At 33.1% G+C, this 23,511-nt stretch overlaps 1 protein-coding gene across 10 annotated transcripts in view; it reads right to left on the bottom strand.

Annotated features, from left to right (window-relative positions):
• USP15 (ubiquitin specific peptidase 15) overlaps positions 1-23,511 on the bottom strand; it is a 118,536-nt gene that overhangs the window by 19,463 nt on the left and 75,562 nt on the right. For 3 of the 10 annotated variants that reach the window (XM_007075008.3, XM_007075009.3, XM_042992659.1), the window contains 2 exons: positions 22,724-22,868; positions 358-531 (listed from right to left, as the gene is read on the bottom strand). In XM_007075008.3, the coding sequence (XP_007075070.1) occupies positions 358-531; positions 22,724-22,868 (319 nt within the window). The other 7 variants (XR_006220026.1, XR_006220023.1, XR_006220024.1 and 4 more) reach the window with 7 other exon arrangements.

Raw genomic sequence — 23,511 nt, 5'->3', positions numbered from 1 at the left:
ATAAATAAATTTATGTAGGTTTCTCATATATGTATTTATTATAAAACAACCTGCCTATGCTCTGCTGTCTCTTTCTTGTCATTTTGTACCATAACAGTGTTTTCCAATCTTTATTTCAATATTTCCCTCCCCATCTCCCAGAGATTTTTTAGACATTTTAAAGTAATCGTCCACCCCACCTCCCACCCAGAAAATTGAACAGCACTGATATACTGTGTATCTTTCTATTTGTGCTAGGTCCCTATGGAGGGCCATAAGCCAATGTAACAGCTATGATTTTTCACTGCTTCCCCCAAAGAACACATTTTTGTTCTGGGGGTCATATAGCCCTAACGAAAATGTATTAACCATACTAACCTTAAAGGCTCTTGGCGTGACATAGCTAAATTTTCCAGACCACATTTGTTTGATCAATTCAGCATAAGATTTAGCTATTTCACCTCTCATTCCTAAGGGATTGTCAAAATTGAGTTCTTCTTGATACTTATCATTGAGGAAATATTCAGTAAGTGGAGGAGTGTTGCTCAAACACTGCAAAGAATAAAACACATTTTCAAGTAAAAGTAATCACAGGTTAAACATGTAAAATGAAGAGAGAAACAAACGGACTTGCCATAATATATAGAGAAAAATTTAAATGATGGCCTCATGAACTAATAAATAACTGGTCAAATGAACACTCAAATGATGCACTCAACTATTCATTTCCCAAATTTCAAATCAATTACTTATAATAAATGAAAATGCTATTATTTGTTGCTGTAAAATCTGCATTAATTTTAACCACAGCAAACTACCTGTTAACTGGGAGAGAAGCTCAGAGTTTTCTTTCCTTCTTTTACTTGATTGGTAGAAATTATGGTTTGTCTACTCATCCCAGGCACCTGCAAATTAGCCTGAGTAGGTAAAAACTGAGATAGAGTGCAAGCAAGAAATTAACTTTAAAGAGGTATTTATTGCTTCCATTGTCAATTCCTTATGAAAGAGCAGCCTTTACATTTTCCATTTGGTCAACCAATTTTAGAAGGGACAGTACAGATTCGCTGAGCCTGAGGAAACTTAACTTTTGTTATGTGAACTCTGGCTAAGTGTGTTCTTACTTCCTCCAGTTCTTCAGTATCATGACAATTCAATTTTCCTTTTTGGCAAGATTAAAACTATGAATTAGTTAATTCTCCATCTCCTTTCTATTCAGAATGAAATAATTTAGGAGTTAAAATAAAATAGATGACAGAAGTACAGTTTTTCCGTAACACTTTATCTCAAGATAGAATAATTTTAAGTTGATAATACCATATAATTTGAACCCAGTGTTATTATTCTTTATTAAGAATCCAATATTACTTTATGAATTAGATGTCTAGAGTCATTAAATAGAATATGTAATGACTGACATATACTTTTCTTTATTTTTACTGCAGGAAGACATTTGTCTTGGGAGTCAAAGTTTTTCACAGCTTGCTTACCACTCATTTAGGTTAATAGTCTGGGATTAAACAGTCTTGGTAGCTATGAAAAGTTCAACCTGCTGGGTTCATGCCAATAACTGGCATGCCATAAACTATGTCTATATACCATGTACTGTTTGACTAAAACTTCAAAATTAAGAATCCAATATTACTTTATGAATTAGATGTCTAGAGTCATTAAATAGAATATGTAATGACTGACATATACTTTTCTTTATTTTTACTGCAGGAAGACATTTGTCTTGGGAGTCAAAGTTTTTCACAGCTTGCTTACCACTCATTTAGGTTAATAGTCTGGGATTAAACAGTCTTGGTAGCTATGAAAAGTTCAACCTGCTGGGTTCATGCCAATAACTGGCATGCCATAAACTATGTCTATATACCATGTACTGTTTGACTAAAACTTCAAAATTATGATGTTCTGTTTTGTGGTTTCAATTATGAATTAATTTAGGTTTACTTAAGTAACCATAACATCTATTTTGGTATTTTCAATGTAATAAAAGTAATACTGCTCAAATTGGTAGTCTAGTACCTATAATAAGGCAAAAGGGAAATTGTTTATAATATCATGGAATTTGTATTATATAATTAATTCTTAGGCAATGAAAGCAAATAAAAACGTTTAGAGTGGACTATATAGACCTTAGTGTCATTTACAAGCCATTTTCAGCAGATATCAAATTTTATGTGAGCAAGAGGAAGATAAAGGTAGATTACAGTGTAGGAGGCGATTCAGGAAAGGATACTTTCCAACTTCTGAACTCCTTTTACATGTCAACCTCTCAAAATCTTACACAGCTTTTGAGATTCATTCTCTTTTCCTTTTGCATTATATGTTCTTTTAACTATAAACCCAGCACTAGAGGTAGGGTCAGGCAACCCAGAATACACCATGGCTACACTAAATGCCACCACTTAGTAGTATCATCTGATTTAATACAAACAGGATGAACACTATATAGTCAATGAGGCAAAGGGGAAGTCAGACAGCATTTCCAACAATTATCAGCTTTCAAATCCTTGTATTTGATCAGTTCAGGGTTATACTAAGAATATGATATTCTACTAATGTAACACAATTATACAAAGAACCTAATTTATGGTTTTACCAAACTAAGAACCAAGTTGTACAGATGTGAATAATTTTTGAACTTTGTTTTCACTTAATTCTATGTATCCTTATCTTGCAAAGAACTTCCAAATATAATTTAAAATCTGTAGCTTTTCAGTAGCATCCGGAGTGATTTTTCTAAAATGTATATCACTTTCATGCTAAAAATAATGGCAATTTCAGATTGAAATCTCAATTTTTGAGAAGAGTCTGTCTTTTGCCCACCTATGTGGTCTCTTATCTTGCTAATACCTTTATGTGACTCTATCCTAGCCTCACTTAATTACTTGAGGTTCATTGACCTCCATGTATTCTCTCACTCTTAAATTTGCAACATCAATCCATCCCATCTATGTGAAATATACCTTCTTTGTTCTATTAACTTCTACTAAACCATCAAGATTCAGGTATCCTGTCTGGGAAGTATTCCTAGATTTCATTCTAATGTTTCCTTTGGTATGTTTCCATATTGCATAATGCTCACTTGTACACCACCACTTATCTTCTAATATACTGTAACTTTAATTTTAGTTTATCTGTCTTGCCAAATGGACTGTGACCTTCATGAGAGCAGGAACCATAATATCAATTATATGTATATCTCCAGCACTCAGTATGTGTACAATAAACACACGTTTAACAAAACATGTTTTTGCCTATATATACAAATGTTTTTATCCTTTTGGCTTTTTAAATCTTTTCCTTCAATGTTTGGCACAGAGCAAATTTTTCTTGAATGAATTATTACTTAGGGAGGCAAAAATATATTAGCTGGTAATGGATAATCTCAAAAACTTCATCAAGCACTTCTACCTGATTTAATGGTTTAAATCACTTGGTTTAAATTATATAAACCAAAAGAAGGACAGCACCTATTAAAAACTTGCCCATGCTTTTGTGTGACTCTTGATCTCAGGGTTGTGAGCCTGAGCCCCACAGTAGAGATTATGTAAAATAAATAAACTGAAACATACAAACAAGCAAACACCAAAAAACTTTCCCATCCTTTTAACTTTCATTCAATTCACTATCTACTTTGTAGTGGGTCTCTGCTTGGATTTTTTTTTAAAGTCGTTGATACAGAGACCAATGATTATTTTCAAAGTGACACAAGCCATTTTGAAGATGACTATAATTGAACATTAACAAACTAAAAACAAAACACAGTTTTAATAAGTGCTTGTATTACTTATCAAGATATCATAACCAATATATTTTGAGGTAACCCTTATGTTTAAATTAAAAAAAAGCATTCTATTTGTTAAACATAATTTTAAAAAAATTTAAGTATAGTTGACACACAATGTTACATTAGTTTCAGATGTACACCAGAACATACTGTGTTAAGAAACTCACAAGCTACATTTTTCTAAAAATTTATACAAACATATATAAATACAGAAATTCAATAGACAGTTTAAGTGTTCTACTAATGCACATATCATAGTAGTTTAAAAACTGAAACTGATGTCAGACTTTTCTTTCTCATATTGTAAAATACAATACTTTTCTCCCTCACCTTGAAATTATTATTCTGGGAATCATTATATTCTTGGAGTAGTATAAAGACCACCTAAAATACTAAAAGTTCTCTTTTAATTTTTGGTATAAATTTCAAGGTATAATTAGAATACAGGTCAAACAACTAAAGTATTTCCATGCCTCAAGTGTTGTCAGTATTCAATGCCATCATCGTGGCAGAAGTAAGAAGGTAGTTTCTTAATATTGGTCATACTGCAGTTTGAGTTATAATTTATACAATTCATTCTATCTTTTAACATGGGGCTATCTTAGAAGAATGAACATCTTTGACAAATACAAGAAAACTGGACATTTGGACTAGTTGCCATTAAATACAGTGTTTTAAAGAATAAAGATTTTGGTTAGTTCAATAATAAAAACAACAATAACCATAGTTCTGAAGCATCTCTCTCAAAGATTCCTCTGCTATAACAAGTATCACTTTTCCATCTGATTGGGACTGTCCCAAAATAATTCCTTTCTTAAGACATATACAGACAAAGGGAATTTCTCCTTTTAACATGTAAGATACTTTATTGAGTGACATAATATGGACCTGAAATCACACGTTTTATGCACCTATGTGGATATATTTCTCACTCTCAATGATTCTTGAACTGCAGAACAGAACAGAACTCATCCTTTCCTAACATAAATGGTTTCTCCTAGCAAAACCTGGAATACAGATATAAATCTATTGTAAAAACAAAAGGGATTACATAAATAGTATTAGTATGTTATTTTATGGCTACTTATGAGTTTTGTGATGTTCTACCAGTCATATGCCATTTTGAGCTTCACCTTTGTTAATTCAGATTTCAACTACCTGACATTGACAGATACCAACACTTCAGTATTTCAAGGAGAGCTACCTCTTACAACTCACCACCAAAAAACCTGAAGTTCAAGTATGAAGTGATGTGACTCATAATAAAACACAGATCTTAAGCCACATTTTACTTATATCAAATGGTGCCTACAGTGGTTTTTACAATTGGTAGAATTTTATCAAACACTATGTTAAAAATAAAGCAATAAACAGAATGAAGAGAAGGATTCTGTACCAGTAGTCTCAATTCTTAATGTAAAAAGGAGTAAGTAAAAACTTACAGTAATGAACAAGCAAAATTGCTTTAGTTAAAAAACTAAATTTCACATTTAGTAGATGTTAAAGAGTTTTGGTATTCATTAATTTAAATTAGTCTTTGTGATAAAACAACCAGTTGGTTAACTGGAAGGTCAGGACATAAGTTAGTATGAAAAATTGGTTTATCCATGAGGAATGAGAATGCCTGGGTATGTGCAAGCCAGTCATTTTGTGAGCAGACATGACTACTAAGTATCTGTTCCTGAAAGTGGCTCTGTGGTTCTCTACCTGTGCTTACATATGCATTTAAAATAGAAACCCCAAGTAATAAGAGTATTCGTGAATGTGAATTTGAATTAGGAGTCTTAAGACATATTAGTCCTTAGTTTAATGTATTAAGATTGAACCTTAGCCATGTACTTCTTCCTCCCTTTCTTAGAATGTTCTTCCCCTGTAAGAAATTCCTATTCTTTAACACTCATGTCAGTATCTCTTACAACATTTTATCTTGCTCAGCACCTCAAGGAAGAACTAATATTATTTCTTCTGAGCAAACTCTATACCTTGAACTCACTTACACTGTGCTTATTTTGAAAGCAGCCTCCATGTCTATTTCACCTTTGTACCTCAGGGTCTACAGCACAATGCCTGACACATACCTTAATAAAGGTGTGTTGAATGAATGAAAACTTGTATGACAGAAAGACTGGAAGCTGTCCTTACAGAAACTGAGAACGGTGGGAAAACACTAGACTAAAGAGAACTGAATTACACCCTGGTATATAACTATAACGTATCTAAAAGTTCTGTAAGTTCAAAAACAAAAGTCCCAGTAATGCCTAGGCAGGCTTTTCTTATGAAGAAAAACAGCTACTGTGAATGCCCCAAGCTATCAGGATAAATCCATGTAAGTCAAAGACATGTGAAGGAAGAGTATTTGGAAATATATTTTTATCAAGACTCCTCACTAAATCTTCAACCTAGAATGAGGTATAAAAATTCTGAAGAGAGTTCTTCTAAATAATCGAATGTCTCAACCAGTGGACATTCTGCCATATGGTTCAATGTATATAGAACTTTAACCACTGCCACCATGAAGAACTATTTTTAAAAAGAATGCATATACCATTCAACTATTTTATAAAGTAATAATTCTCTATGAAAAACTCTCTGGTTACAAATTTCCATACATCTAAAATTGGAATATTATGTGAGGTTATGATTTTCTTTCATTATTTAATTAGCTGGAAAGGCTACAATGCTCTGTACATAAGTTTTCCTTATACACACATGCACAAATCCTATTGCTCTTACATTATTTTCAAAAAATTCTTCCGTTAAATATGTTCTGATCAATAAGACTGATGTTTCTAGAGTTCTCTGGAAAAAATTAATGACTCATAAGAGTCTCAATTTTGTATTTCACTATAAATTTCTATATCATTTTTTAATTGATGAAGTGAAATAAAGTTCTACTATATAACCAAATCTCAAGTCTGTAATCAACATATTTTAGGAAATGAATAATTAATAGCCATCCCAATAACTTGTAATGAATCTGGAATTTCCCCAGTACCTGGAAAATAGCCAAAGTAATCCCCTTCAAAAAGAGAAAGTTGTCTTTTGTAATGCTGAATATGAACCACTCCCTTTCTGTTCAGGTGCTCCAGAAGCCCAATTTTCAAGTGATCATGTATGCTCACTATTTTAGTAAACCGGTAACTAGAACAGGAAAGAAAACAAACTTAATTTTTGATTACCTAAAGCTCTGAGTTGTGTAACTCATTCTGTAACTGATCAAAATGTAATGCCACTCACACCCTTTAAAAAAAAAGTAGCTATACCTTCAAACTAACCAATACTAAAAATAAAAACCCAATCTAAAATGAGGAAACCATATTCTTTTCTTATAATTTAAAAAATTACACCTGAAGTGACCTTAGAATAATCCAATATTTTTTTCCTGGATTTTAATATTAGATGGATAAAGAATTTTCAGATTTGCCATGCTATCGTTTTTCACTTTGTCATGACAACAGTATAGACATTCTAAAAAGGTCTGAATTCTGAAGCATTTCTGTAAATACTGGGACATTGGCTCTAGTTCTGTAATGAAACAGTGGATGAGAAAGGAAAGTATGATGTAGATTTTTACAATGAAGAAGTATAAATATAAGCCTGCCCCTTCATCAAGTAAATTTTAAAAATGAAGTATTTTTAAGACACCTGATATTTTATTCTTCGTTACTTTTTCCCTTAGGAAAGGCCAATCTCGTTACATTTGAGAGATCAATTCTGAAGCTTCTCCACATATTTTGGGAAAGCATATACAATCATTCTATTTTGCTTTTCATTTCCAATCTCCCTCCAAGCTTTCTTTAAAAAATAAATTCAGGTAAGTAAAATATAAGTGGGAATAAATTTATTTATTTAAAAAAAACCCCAAAAAACCAAAACTTCTGTTTTTCCCTCTCCCAATTAGTCAGAGAAGAGAGAACTGACATACACTCAACTTAAAATATTGGAACTTTACATAAAATAGTTTCAAAGGCTGCATTTTTGAATTGGACAAAGATAATGTTCTAACAATGTAATGTATGTTATTAACCTGGTCACTATGCTTAAGACATAAATTAAAGTTCCTGCTGTCACCCTTTCTTTCAAATTCTATGAAATTTCTTCTTCATACAATACTTAAATTCAATAAAGAATTATTATGAAAGCTCTGGGAAATAGGAGAACTAATGGGGAACATTTTGTGGGCTAACAAAGAAATAGTGTTATTTTTTTCTCTAATCTATAAAATTGAGGAAGGAGAATTCTAAGTTTGTGAAAAGGTCTACCCTGTTACTGGCAGTAAGTAAAGCTTATAACTAGAGATTTCAATGTTAAAAAAGCCATGATTATGTAAAGACATTAATTTTCATACTAAAAGCTATCAGCAGAAACTAGACGGAAGATCTATTTTTAATGTAAGTAAATTTGAAAGCTTCTGAGATGATTATACCAACAACAATACTGCAAGTTTCAGGCAGATGTATTTTAGTGAGGTTTTCAAACTACTCAGCTATAGCATCAATTGTCTAGAAAAAAATTTTTTTTTGGTAAGAGGCTATTTAATGAGTGATTTTATGTTTAATATTATTTATAGGAGGCAAGCTAAAATCAAATGGTTCTAATAATATTAATAAACTTTAGTATAAATTGTATTTATTTTAAAGGACTAAAGCATATGAATTCACTTGTAATATTTAGTATTATTATCTGCTCTACACTGTTAATAATTCAAAACTGGCTCACAATGAAATGAATGCCACTATTTTAGGCAAGCAAGATGAAGGACTTTAGAAAAAGCAATGGTTCTTCATAATTTTGTGTGTGGTTCAGTGCCTTGCACATAATATTCAGTATAGAAACATTTTTGAAAAAATAAGTATCACAAATTTCTGATTCACTGATCTTTTAGTTTCCCTGTGAAGGCATACATGAAAGGATAGCAGAAATTTTTCACAAAGTTTAACTGAATTTTTACATTCTTTAAGGAAAATCACCAAGTCATGTACTTCTCTTCATTATTTCATTACACTAGACCCCAAACTGACAATAAATACTTCAGCTGAGTTGAAAAAGAAGTTTAAGGACCATGTAATAGCATGAACTATGAAGGGTTTCTGATTATTTTCATAATCCAAAAGAACTTTAAATTTATCTAAATAATCACTCAACAGATACTTATTAGGAACAGAAGATTATTATTTGAAGAGTTTCTAGTAATATAAAAATAATGTTCCAAAAGGATTTTTTCCTATCATTCACTGTGCATTCACAGAACTAGTTTCGTGGGACTGGGGTCTGCCAGGCTGGGGTTAACATAGCAGCCCGACGCAAGTGCCATCAGACTGGTTACACCGGTGGAACCTAACACTGTATTATTTCTTGAACTTTATATATAGCTGGGTTTCTGACTTACTCGGTTGCAAGAAGTAAATATATATAAAATGTGCTATTATTCTTTTTAAAATTAATGTGCTCTTTTGGAGTTAGACAGCTCCAGAAAGATCATTAATCTGGTCCAGGTGAAGTTCTAAACATTTCTGGTAAATTTTCTAATGCAGTATTTCTCTGTTTATGTGAAAGAACTAATTTCTTAACAATTTCCAAATCATCATAGACTGAGACTTTTATAAAGTACAGTAAAAATGAACCACTAGAAAAATGAAATAAAAAATGACATACAAAAAAACAAAGCCTCATCTTCTATTATGAGATTTAATAGATATAAAATACCCTGACCAAGTTGCTAGAAAAGTTTTAGATCACTTATACTTAATTTCTATGCTTATTTGTCAACCATACTGTCTCATCCATAGACAGACTCTGAGAAATACTGTTCTAATCATTATCTGGCATTATGCTAAACATTGGGGATATAAAAGAAAACCAAAGACAGTCTCTACTTTCATGACTCTCACTGTGTAATAGGTATTTATCCAGAAGAAAGAGAGAAAAGGGAGGAGAGATAGAGATGTGGGAAAGGCAACGAGGGAAAAGGAAGGAGTATACACAAACAAGTTTGATACATAACAAATTCCAAGAACCTTTAGTTTTGGCTTAAGAGGTAGGAAAAGCCCCATTTGGGTTTTATCCTTTAGGTGATGAGAAGCAAGTTTTAAGCAAAGAGGTAAATAATTATATTTGCATTTTAAAACGACGACTCTGGAAGCAATGCACTAAATGGAGAGGAAGAGGATAAATGAAGGAATAAAGATAGGAGTTAGAGATATATTTCAACAGGTCACATAAAAGATGCTCAAGTACTCAAATATTGTACTGACAGTAGAAGAGAAGATGGATGGAAGTGATGCTAAGAGGTAGTGAAATGAACAGGATCTGGGGAGAGTCTCAAGTTTTTGACTTGGGTTAGTGGGTGGACAGTTGCAACTAGGGGAGTATGAGATAAAAGGATCAGGTTTCTTGGGAGAGTGTTTGGTCTTAGTAGCCAAGGTTAGTTTAAGTGTAATATTACCTAGGCAGAAATGTCCATCTAATTGTTATATACTGGAAGGAAACTCAGGAGGGAGAATTATAGTAGAGACAGATTTGAGATTTGTCAGTTAAAGTGGATGTCAACATCTCAAAGGTAAAGAGTGACATCTCAAAGGTAAAGAGGCTACAAACAACCCTGCAAACAGAAGGTCAAGAATGACTTTATCAAAAGCAATTTTTTGGGGGTGGTATGATGGTCACAGCGATGACATAACAATAGTTGATAACTGCATATTGTTTACCAGGTACCAAGCACTTGTTAAACAATTTATCTTCATTTAACAGATGAAGAAACTAAAAAGTTTCTTATTTCACACAACCAAGTGGCAGAACTAGGTTTTGAATCCAAGCAGTCAGGTTCCAAAACCCATGCTTGTAACTACTATGCTATGCTGCAGAGGACTACTGAATGGAAGATGAGAAAGTAGGAAGAAAGTACAAACCATTATTTTCAGTTTTCAAGGTTAAGAGTCCTCTTCACTCCTCACTTAGAAGAAGAAGAAAAAAGACTTGACGATATATATATGCTGAAAGGAACACAGTGAAAATGTGAGGTAAAAGGTACATAACAAAGATATGATGATTAATGGAACAAGTCTCAGGGAAGATAGCAAAGGTCCCAGGAAGATGGTGGTATAATCATGATGACACAGACACTTCAGGTATGGTACAATGAGAATAAGAGGAATCTTAAAATGTTCTAGCTTACTATTAAGAATTTCCTTATAAACAATTAGTAACATTTTGGTTAAAAATTTATAATTTCTTTTAAAAAGTTATTGAAAACTTTTTCTTGTCAAAGTATATAATAATTAGGTCCTGGGCAATTACCGAAGAATCATTCATAATACTTTAATTACATACCAAATCTGTAACAACAACTATATATATATATTTATATTTACATATATAAATAGATATATATTTACATTCATATATACATAATGAACATACGTGTGTATATAGATTAGTGCATGTGTGTCAGTGATTCAGTTTATTTTCAAAGCAACATCTCTCTAAATGAAAGCCAGAGACAGACTTTCAATTTTTAATTATACACGACATGGTTATAAAGCAGTGATTTTCTGGTAAACCCTTCAAGTTCAAATGAACATCATCTTTGATGTAATCACTTTAGAAGGCTGTATGTTTTCTTGGTACTGTCATTGCTCAAAATATTTTAGGTACTTTTCGTTAGAGCTGGCACACATATGAAAAAGCATTAATATCTAGCATACAGTGGGTGCCAATATGTGTTTCATGTGTGTATACTCAATGAGCTTTTTTGTATGGTAACACAGATTTGTTTTCATTTTTTTAATGTTTATTTTTGAGAGAGTGCGAGAAGGGGAGGCGCAGAGCGGGGGGGGGGGGGGGGGGGGGAGATACAGAATCTGAAGCAGGCCCCAGGCTCTGAGCTGTCAGCACAGAGGCCAACATGGGGCTCAAACCCATGAACTGTGAGATCCTAACCCGAGCTCAAGTCAGACGCTAACTGAATGAGTCACTCAGGCACCCCATGGTATGGTAAAATAGATTTCTAATGTAGGGATTTTTGTGGTAGAAAATTATGGGAACAAGCATGAGCTGTAATGTTGTATTTGTACCTTTGGTAATTCAGTGTTATTTTTATGACCAGATGAATAAAAGGGAAGTCATTATGAATAGTGTACTTTATCAAATAAAATCAAGGCCTGACTCAAAAGTCACCTCCTTGGTGAAGCCTCACTTATTTCCCAGGGGCTCATTTTTCTTTGCTTCTGTAACATTTGGCTGATCATGCTTTCTATCATATCACATACTGTGTCTTATTTATTTATACGTCTATTTCATTCACAACACCAAGAACTTCTAAGAGCACAGGCAGTCTTTTTCAATTCTATTACTAATGGCTAGAATACTGTTTGGTACCCAGAGACTCAGTGGATGTTTGTTGGATTAGCTAAATAAATTACCCCGATAAAAACAAGACAACTAGTTTAGCTGCTCTTAATTCCTTTGCCCTTTCTCTCTCCAACCCTAGATAAACCCAGTTACTTACTATATGAACCCAGTCATCTACTGTATGCACCATGTAGCTAAATACTGCTAGAGAAAATTTCAAGTGAATAAACCCACACCGTTCTAAATTGATCTCCAGACTGAAATGAGATTTGAATACTGCCAAGCAATCTTACTCTTTCATTCTTAGCAAATAACCTGGTCTCATATTTTTAGGATAATGAAAGTCAACACAAAATCTAGAAACTACTTATAAACAATCTTCTTTTCTCCTGTTGGCAACAGCAGTGTTTTTACTCCACTCAAATGTTACATTTTAAAGCTTAGTCTTGGGACCTCTTTTTCATAGATGCCCTCATTTAGATGCAACTATACCTGATATTAAATATCATCTATAAGCAGCCATATTTCCATTGCTAACCTAAGCCTCTGGTCTGTATTCCTTGTTAGAATATCTATCTGCCTATAATGTATCTAACTTGGGATGTTTCATGGTTGTCACAAACTGAATATGCCTAAAAAAATTAACTCATATTCTTCTCCCTACCCGAAATTTGCTCCTGCTACTGTGCCCCTCCTCCCATCACTCCAATTTCGTTAAATGGCTATAATTATGATGCACAAGCCAGTACCTAGAGACAAACGTGACTTTCTTCACTTTTCATTAACTCGAGTTCCTTCTACATATCAAACATTGTTCTAGGTAACAGAAGTACAGCAGTGACTCCTGTGTTCATGGAGGATGTATGTGAGAGAGAGGTAGGAGGAGGTAGACAGATATTTGGGGCTATAGCAGTGACTAAAACAAAGGCCCTGAGCTCATGGAGTGTGTGTGTGTGTGTGTGTGTGTGTGTGTGTGTGTGTGTGTGAAGCAGGCAAAGGCAGACAGACAAAAAACCCAAATATGTAGAGAGCATATGAGGTGGTCATGGCTGATGTATGGAATGTGGAGAGGGTGGTTACTACTGCATATAAAGTGAGTGTGAAGGTTCTGACTGATAATAAGAGACCTAAGGAAGAGAGAGAACAAGGATATAAGTATCTGGAGGAAGAAATTCCAGGGCTAGGAAATTCTAAGTTCAGAGATCCTGAGGCATGAACATTCTTGGCATCACAAGACTAGGGCTAATAAGGATGGAGAAAAGGGAACATGGAAGAAAGTGGAAGGAAATAAGATAGCATGCAGCCAATATCATACAGCGCCTTGTATCTGTTTTAAGAACTTCACCTTGGTTGAGTGAAATACGAAAGCATTTAGTATTACAGACAAGGAGTAATGGAAATGCCTTAGGTTTGAACAGGATAGCTTTGGCTGCTCTTTTGAGAAAAGGTCATGGGGATGAAGAATGTAAGCAGATAAATCAGCTAGGAGATAACTGCAATAAATCAGATGAAATTACGGTAGCCTAAGAATCTTTAATGCTTTCATAATACATTAAAATCCAAATTCCCCCTACATGATCTGGCTTTGCCTACTTCTTCAGACTCCTTTTATACCACTCCCGTTCAAATATTATTCCACAGGTTACTACTCATCTTTTGGCTCCTCAAACTTGCCTGTCCTAGAGGCTTTGCACACGTTACTGCTCTCCATCTAACTTCAACTCTCACCTAATTCACACCTAATTCATGAGTTCTTTGGTCATAACTCAAATGTTACTTATGGACAGTATGACACCCAGATCAAGCAGGTATTCTCCAAGTTCTTGTTATTTTCTCAGAGCACCCCATTTTTCTTCTTCATGCTGCTTATCAGAATTCATGATTTATTTAATGTTTATCTTCTCTACTAGACTATGCTCCATGGAAACAAATACAGTTTTGTTCACAATGTTACAATTAGTCCCTACGAAAGGAACTTAGTAGGCCCTCAATAAATATGTGCTGAGTAAATGAATGGATGAATTCATAAGTATATTTGATTAAAAAGAATTACCCAGCTTGATCACCTACAATATTCTGAAGATAATGTTCTGAAAAACTTCAGGTTTTTGAAAATCAACTTCATCATCAAAGAAGAGAAATATCAATGATATTAAGAAAAAGGAAAGCAATTCCAAAAGGAGTTTTTAAAATGTTCTGAACACTCTATCAAATGAGTAAATGTGTATATAATCTCCTACAAAACTATTTTGATCTGTACAAAAGTAACACTACTTTTGGGGGACCATCTTGTATTAAGGGGACCATATACTTGGCTTAGATAAAAAACATTTTTAATGGCTGTACAATATGTATACTTAAGGCCACTGAACTGTACATTAAAATGATTAAAATAGTAAATTTTATGTTATGTATACCTGACCACAATTAAGTATTTTTATGCATTTCTTACAAGTTGATTAGTATAATTTTGACAGATACGTTATCTCAGAATGTTTGGAATAACAACTGAGTTTTAACTCACTTATTAACTTGTTCTAGACAAATCACTTAAACTTTCCTTGCCTCAATTTTTTCATCAGTGAAATAAGGATACCTTATGCCCTGACAGACCTCTGTGAAGAGGAAATTAAGAAAGTGACAATGATATAAAAACCTGCACTCTGCAAAGAAGGGTACTGTTTTCAGAGGCTGCAGGTTCTTTACTGGGCTGTTAATTTTTAATATGAGTTTAGGGAAATGAGTAATTTATTTCAAATATTATTATTAAGTAATGGTTTTCAGTAACCAACTCACTGACCCTCTCCCTGCCCCATATAGCATAGTTTACAAATCACTGTTAAGAATTTATTGATATTACTTAGCAACTGGTTTCCATATATGTATACACTACTAAAGGAATATGTAACTAAGCAATTATTTGTAAAGTGACTAATGAAGTGGTTCATGAGCAATAAGCATACTCACAAACTATTTCTACGCAAAAACTAAAATAGAAAGGTGATTTTAAGATAAAGGACATTAAAAAGAAAAAGAGTCCAGAAGATTAGGGAGGTTTTAGTAATAAATATAGCACAGCTTCAGTTGACCAGTTTATATGTATACATTAAAACAAATAGACAAAAGATAACAAAACAAGCCCTTAAGAGGGATTTAGAGGGGATCTAGTGTGCCTTTCCTTTTCTTAAGGCTCTATCAGTCCAATATCCTATATTTTCTAGTGACACTATTCCATAATAGCAATTTAGAATTTAGACTATAAGCCTGACACATTTTAGAATCTTCCAACTATAAAGTGTTGAATATTAGTGTATATTTAATAAAGGAGGAAATAGATCTTAGAAAACATTCTGCCATCAAGAAAATCAACTGTTTGATTTTTAGGTGATAGAAGTAAATCTGGAACCACTTCCACTTTTTTTTTTTTTGGTTTTTATTTTTAGAAGGGAGGAAAGTTGTAGTTATTGTTATAAATTATAGATTGACATTTCTTACATTTTCCTTTGATTACAAATAAACATCCTTTTTAAAAAAATGTTTATTTTTGAGAGAGTGAGTGAGTGAGCAGGAGGGGCAGAGAGAGAAAGAGAGAGAGAATCTCAAGCAGGCTCCGTGCTGTCAGCATGAAGCCTGACGTGGGTCTCAAACTCATGAACTGAGAGATCATGACCTGAGCCAAAATCAAGAGTTCGACGCTCAACTGAGCCACCCAGGCACCCCATAAATACCTTTTTTTTTTTTTTTTTTTAGTTTATTTCGAGAGAAAGAGAGCACGAGCATGAGCGGATTAGGATCAGAGAGATGAGACAGAGACTCCCAAGTAGGCTCTGTGCTGTCAGGACATAGCCTGGAACAGGGGCTCGATTTCACAAACTGAGACCATCACCTGAGCCAAAATCAAGAATTGGATGCTTAACTGACTGAGCCACCCAGGTGCCCCTACAAATAAATATCCTTACAACAATTATTAAAATCATTACAAGAAGGGCACCTGGCTGGCTCACTCCATGGAGCATGTGGACCTTGAAACTGGGATTGTGAGCTTGAACCCCATGTTGGGTATAGAGATTACTTAAAAATTAAAAAAAAAAAAAATCAATACAAGATATTTTAGTCTGATTGTATTAACCACTGCTACAAGGTGTGATCACTGTAAGTAATCCTTCCTAGTGAGTATATGTAAATTGGTGTTGATCTTTTTATAGCCAGAATAATGTAGAAACAATTCTGTATTAGAATCAGGTGTAATTATTTACAACTCCTTGAAATCATCCCTCTATTTCTCCACAATCTATACTTAATGTCATTTCCTATTATAGAATTAGGGGCAGATAAAACATTTAAGTCTATATTAATTCAGAAGTTGAAGCATTAATCCTAGAGAAATTTGTATTTTCATTCAGAAAATGTGAAGAGCAGACAAATAAGTTTGATTGCTTCAGTATCTGATTTTAAGAAAGGCATCTTTTCTTAAGGAATCTACTCCCGCAATCATTGTTGCTAGCTAACTCGGATGTAAATTAAAAACTAAAAAAAAAATTTTTTTAATTTTAAGAAGGCATGTTTTCATGACAAAAAAATCACTATGAGCCAAGTTACACAGGTTCAAGTCATTCTTTTAAAGATACCATTTCTCCCCCAGTCATGAAAACTATATTCTTACAGAACTATGCTATATATATTCTTCCTCCAAATAAAATGCCTGACAAATCAGGTTTTCCTTTTCCACCCCCTTCTCTTTTTTTTTTTCCAAGTTTATTTATTTTTTAAGTTTATTTATTCTGAGAGAGAGAACGTGCAAACAGGGGAGGGGCTGAGCGAGAGAATTCCAAGCAGGCTCTGTGCTAACAGTGGGAACTCAAACTCACGAACCGTGACATCATGACCCGAACTGAAATCAAGAGTCAGACACTTAACTGACTGAGCCACCCGGGTGCATCCTCCTTTCTCTTTCTGAAAGAAGGGGTGACTTCTCTCTTACCCTAGCTCAAACAAAGAGAAAAGTAAAAACATTGGTATCTGTGTTGAGAAAGTGAATGGTTCTAATATAAGTAAGGTCATTTCCATTTTACATCAAAATGGAAAGAAGACCCAAGTGAGCTGCCATTTGATAGATGATTCAACATATTTTTGATGATAGTGCCATGTAATTTTTGGCACATAATATGGGAGGAACTCAAATAACTGATTTTAATTTCCTGTATTAGATACGTCAAGTACAGCATAGGGAATACAGTTAATAATTTTGTAATAACTTTGCATGGTGACAGACGATTATTTTGTAACATATACAAATATCAAATCATTATGTAGTACACATGAAACTAACATAATATTGTATGCCATTTATCATTTTTTAAAAATCTGCCCTATGAAGAAATATTTGAATTTTTAGCTATATTCTCTGTTTATTAGAAGAAGTCATTTCCTCAAGATCCTCAACTGTTTTTAAAAAAAAAATTTTTTTTAACGTTTTATTTATTTTTGAGACAGAGAGAGACAGAGCATGAACAGGGGAGGGTCAGCGAGAGGGAGACACAGAATCTGAAACAGGCTCTAGGCTCTGAGCTGTCAGCACAGAGCCCGACGCGGGGCTCGAACTCACAGACCGCGAGATCATGACCTGAGCCGAAGTCGGCCGCCCAACTGACTGAGCCACCCAGGCGCCCCTCAACTGTTTTTTTTTTAAATTCTTGTGTCTCAGGGGTTAAATGATTCTTTTTTTGATGAAAACCATTTCATTTATTTAACTATAAATTTGGCTAAACAAAATTAGCTTCATGTTAAACCAGGCTTCTAAGAATTGGTGTTCCAATTAATGCAAAAAGAATGTCTCAGGGTGAGAGAAGAACAGCATTATACTTCATCATATGCAAAGCTATAAAGTACTACAACACAAAAATAATACCTTCAGTAATATCTTTTCCACTGTTTCACGGTATTATAGGATTTTAGTTTCTTAAAAAAATGTTATTTCTGTGTATTACTCATTCTGTTTATTTGAAAAATAAACTTTAAGCTTTCTATTTAACATTCTTCTGAATTTATTGAATAGATTTTTTCCTAATCCAACAGATAATAATAATAATAATGATAAAAAAGTTGACTTTAAAAATGCTTGGAATCACAACTGATTTTACACTATATGACAGAACAGACCCTCGATTATTTTTTTTTCAATGACTTCCTACAGTAAGGAGCCCTATTACTTCCAAGTAAAGAGTTTGAAAACAACCATCTTACGCCATGCTGCCTTCCAGTGGAAAAGACCATATCACTTCCCTGCTTCAAATCCATCTGAAGAGTTGCTTCTTCCAGGAAGCCAATCATGAGCCTCCTAGGCCTTGACAATGAAAAAGACAAGGGTTGGAGTGCTCCTGAATCTACTCAACTGATGCTAATTAAAATTACCTCCAATAATGCAAACTTTTATAACTAAACATTCTCTCAAAGATTTAGGACATTAGAAAACTATTTTGCTAACTTATTTGTACCACTGGGACATGGTGGTATATGCCTACAATCATAACTACTGAGGAGGCTGAGGCCAGGGATAACCTGATCTCAAGAATTTTGAGCTCTCTGAAGACTAAATATGCACAAAGAGTTCTTCATTATTATATTCCTTGCCTATCAGTTTGTGTAGGGAGAGTTAAACACAGTTCAGAAATGGAGATGATAAATACCATTATTACAATAATACTGAGTGAAAAATAATTTAAAAATATAATTAATTCTTTCTTCATTCACTAGGTTCAACCCAAGTGGAATAAGACTTGTAGGAAAGGGGAACAAATACAGGGGTTATTGAAGGTAGACTTTTTTCCAGAGTCACTCTGCTTAGCTCCCTGAATTGAAAGAAAAAAAAAAGAAGATAAAATATTAACCTAATGCCTACTCATTTATGATGTGCCAGTCACTATTCTAAGAGCTTTATATTCAACTCATTTAATCCTCATGAAATTCCTAAGATACAGGTACTATTATTTTCCCCATGAGAAAAATGAGTTGTGGAAATAATGTAAACAGGGCAACACAGCTAATAAATAGGAGAGACCTATTTTCAATCCAGACAGTGAAACTCTATAGTCTGTGCTCCTAATCTATATTATTAGTTTTTAATGTGTTCTTTTCTTTTTTTCTTGCTATAATATAGTTTTTAGACTGTTCCTTCGAGTCTTAGAATCCCATGAAAATGCTTCTGGGGCCATTAAGAAAAGAAAGTAAGAGAAAGCAGATGGGACTCCACATCCTTTACCCAAAACAACTTCACTGCATCTGTTTAAAAAGAGGATAGAATTAAACTTTTCATAGTAATAATTAAAAAAAAAAAGATTTTCATAATGAAATACAGAAAGTGTGAAAATCAAATTATCTAGACTATAATCTTCATGAGGTCAGGATTTATGTCCAAAAGTATCTCACATGTTTGACATTCAATAAATATTAACTTAAGAAATTAGAACTATATGGCAGTACTACTATCAAAAAAATTTAATATTCATTCATACCATTACATCAGACAAAATCTTGAATACCAATATAATTAAATAACACTAATAATATTAAATTCATAATAAGATTGGTGCCACTTAGTTTTTAATCATAAGAAGCCAAAAGATTTCATTACCTCAAGGCTACTGATAGCTTAATAAGCATAATCCATTCTCACATAGAAAAAAAAAAAAGGTACGCTTTCCACTCACATTTTTTAAAATATATCAGTAATTATACTGCCTGAGATACTAAAATGTCTATGCATTTTTTAGGATTGGTAAATATAAGAAGTTACATTGAAATTCAAATTATCAGGAGAAATATTGGAATATTTCTGAAGCTCATGAATTGTCTTCAACTTCACAGGTATTACAAGAAAACTGGAAAATAAGGATAATTGAGGAAATAGTATCTAAAAAAAATATTTAAAAAAATCTACTCTATTAGTTATCTTTTACCCCTTTCATCTGTAGACCTAACAACTTACATACATGTTCATGAAACAGGGATAAAGGCTACCAACATTTTGTATTCCCTTTAATGGTGAGTTTTCAGGTTGAGAGTGGACATCTAACCAATCAAAAATCACAAAAGCTTTAAGAAAATGAAACTAGTACTAGCTTTTCTAACTGTGGATTTAGATTAAAAGTCAAAAGTAGCAAAAATAAAAACTCATCTTTTTCTCTTACCCAAACTGATGTAGAGATTTTTATTTTAGAGAAAATACAATTTCCAGCCAAGACACAGACATGAAATAATATCCACTGCTTAAAAATTTTAAATCCCTTAAGTTTTCATCAAAAGTTTTTCTTATTTTATGACTAGTACAAGAAAGTAACAAACTATCACCCTAACAAACCTCACCCTCATGAATCTAATTTCAACTGAAATGAAACATGTGAAGGCGATATAACATTAAGAGATGGTCAGCAATAGACCTACCAACTTATTGTAATAACACTGCTTTAAAGTGAGGCAAAAACTAATAGAAGTTTCTGATACCTTAAACATATACAAGAAAGTTCAACAAATGCCAAATTCAGCTCAACATAAATGATTAGAAGATTTAATTTTAATACTCATTTTTGAGAAATTATAACCATCTGGAAACAAAACACTAAAGACTATATCAAAGGCAGAGGTAATTAGAATGTAATAATCCCTTCAAAGGAACTCAGTTTGAATGAAAGCCAGAGCTTTCTCTGAATGATTAGCATGAACATGAACTCGTTCTCTTCTGAGAGACTCAAATTTTTTAGTGCCTATAGTGTTAAAATTATTTTCTTAATCCTTATGAGAAAGCATCAGGATTGGTTTTCTACACTAGATTAAAAAGAAAACAAAAAAAATTTCTCAAGTTTTCATCAAGTGTCTAGAACCAAAATAATTTTGGCAGTGCAAGGATAGGAGTTATACAAAAATTATGACCTGGTGACACAAGAACAGGGTTTTCTGGTACTGATGAAACCACCATTTATATAAAACATTTTCCAGAGATGGTGTTAAAGATGATGTTCAGAGGTCAGGTAGAGTAGTCCAACAGATACCCAAATAAAATGAGAACCTGTCTGGCCTGTTCCTGTCTCTGTAAGCTCAGCACCCACACACTTTATCTAAATAGCTGTCAGGATAATAATATGTTTTGACTTGTTCTCAGATGATGTTCCCATTCTCCTCTCCCAGAAAAATAAAGGTAAATGTTTTAAAAAATTGCTTATTTAGTGCTAGGATCCCAGAAAAATAATTTTGAATAAAAAAATTCACATTAAAGTATAAGTAATATTACTCATCAAAGAGGGTTTAGGAAGAGTTTATTAACCTTACACAGTATATGCTTGAACAGAAAGGCTATTTCCTGAGTGGCTCAACTCTAAACCAAGAAATCAGAAATTAAGCATATTTATGTCCTCTATGCATTTCTAAAAGATTTCCAATTCCTGATCTAGAGAATTATGACAATTAAGTTCTAATTTTCCAAGAATGCTGCAAAGGCAATGGTTAATTTAGGAGACAAATTGATTAATGCCAAAGTACAAAAGGATTTATTTAGAAATTTGGGTGGTTAAGAGTCGTATACTATTCTTAGTGAAAAAGAATTGTAATAATGTCCTTAATTAATCCATACTCTATATGTAATCTATATCTTTGTAGGATGACACGTGGGCATAGGAGATTTACTATTAAAATATGAATAGAGAACAAAAAATTCATATTTAAAAATAAAATTTCAGAATTTGCAAAACAAAAACAAAAAACACCCCAAAACAAAGGACCAAAAGAAAAAAAAAAAAAAGGTTAAAATTGAAATATCAAAAATAGTATACCATTATTTTGGGCTTTTTGAAATACAGAATTTTATCAAAGGGGAATGAAACAACCAGCTCTAATTTTATAAACAGTGAGATATTAAAAAATATATAGATTATTGTCATTACTTCAAAGTCGATCAAAGACATAAATATTTAACAAGTTGGAAGAGGATATAGACAGAGCAGGAAGAAAAGGGGAGTTCCATGGAGAGACAAAGGGAAAAAAGGGGCAGTGATCAATTATATCCCCAAAATTAAAAGATCTTTAAGGGAAAGTGATTTGTTAAAATATGTATGCAAAAGGAGGTTCACAGAATTTTCTCATTAAAAAAAATCTTAATTTCATATTAAGTTTAAAAAAAAAAAAGATTTAAAAATAAATTTATTTAGAGTTAGAGGACTGGTGACCATAAAAGATTCATTCTCTAACATTCCCACAGATGTCCAAAAAACGCATGAAATTTCTACTGAATATGTAAAGGAGAGATCTCATGTGGTGTTTTTCTTTCTTTCTTTTTTTTTAAGAGTCTAGGTTTTCTGTTTGAAATTATATTTTTGCATGAAGTGATAGTTAATCTTCCACCATGTGGTAATCAGTCATATGCCACCTAATTGAGGAACATGATAATGATACTAGCACTAGAATGAGTGACTCAAATATACATGCTTAAATCTTCCACGAAAACAGAAACTTTCAAAACATATATAATACTTATGTTTTGATATGTAAAAGTTTACTCTTCTTTTATTGCTGATTTCCATGAAACACATGAGTTTCACTTTGGAAAGGACCTACCTGAATAGCTGAGTTCATGAAACACGTATTTCCCAAGTTACTTAGGCCGCAGAGGCCTGGCTGTTCATTGTTTCTGCCAGGTTCTGAATAATCATAGTTCTTATAAGCAGTATATGATGGGAGACAATAATTTGAATTTTTCACACTGGAAGAAAACAAAGAATATTTTTCATAATGCAGCTGATTATAATATAGTTATATGAACACAGTACTTTAAACTTGGGATAGGTGGTCAGTCATTAAATTCTTTACAAAAAAAATTAACTCAGGTACTTTTAAAGATATGAATCTAAATCAAAAGAACCCCTCTAATCAAGATACATCCCATCAACAAAATCACTGCACACTATGCCACACCAACCAATACAAACCACTGTTATATCTTTCTACCCTTGATTAGCCGGAGCAGCTCCACAGCTTGCTCCATTCTTCATTGCTCCATCAAATTTAAAACATTCAGATTTTAAACACCACCCACAGCAATAAATCATCTCATTTATGTCCCTTTTACATCCTGCTACTGTAATTGAATGAGAACAGTAGAAACAGGAGTTGTGCTTTAGTTACAGGTGAGAGAAGAGATTTCCAAGGCCTCTGTGACATCACTGGTCTGATGCACTGAAGATTCTATTTATAGTTTCTAAGCTAGGCCAGCAAAATCTAGTATTCAAATTCAGAAAAAAGCCTGGGCTGATCAAGGCTGCAAAATGAAATGATTCTACGCAAGTACATTCCAGTATTATTTGCCTTTTCTTTCTTCTGGCTTGTTAGAATGATGTAGTTTATTC

Source organism: Panthera tigris, chromosome B4 (assembly GCF_018350195.1).
Source record: "Panthera tigris isolate Pti1 chromosome B4, P.tigris_Pti1_mat1.1, whole genome shotgun sequence".
NCBI lineage: Eukaryota > Metazoa > Chordata > Mammalia > Carnivora > Felidae > Panthera > Panthera tigris.
Note: the sequence above shows the minus strand (reverse complement) of the source record. Positions and strands in the feature narration are given on the sequence as shown.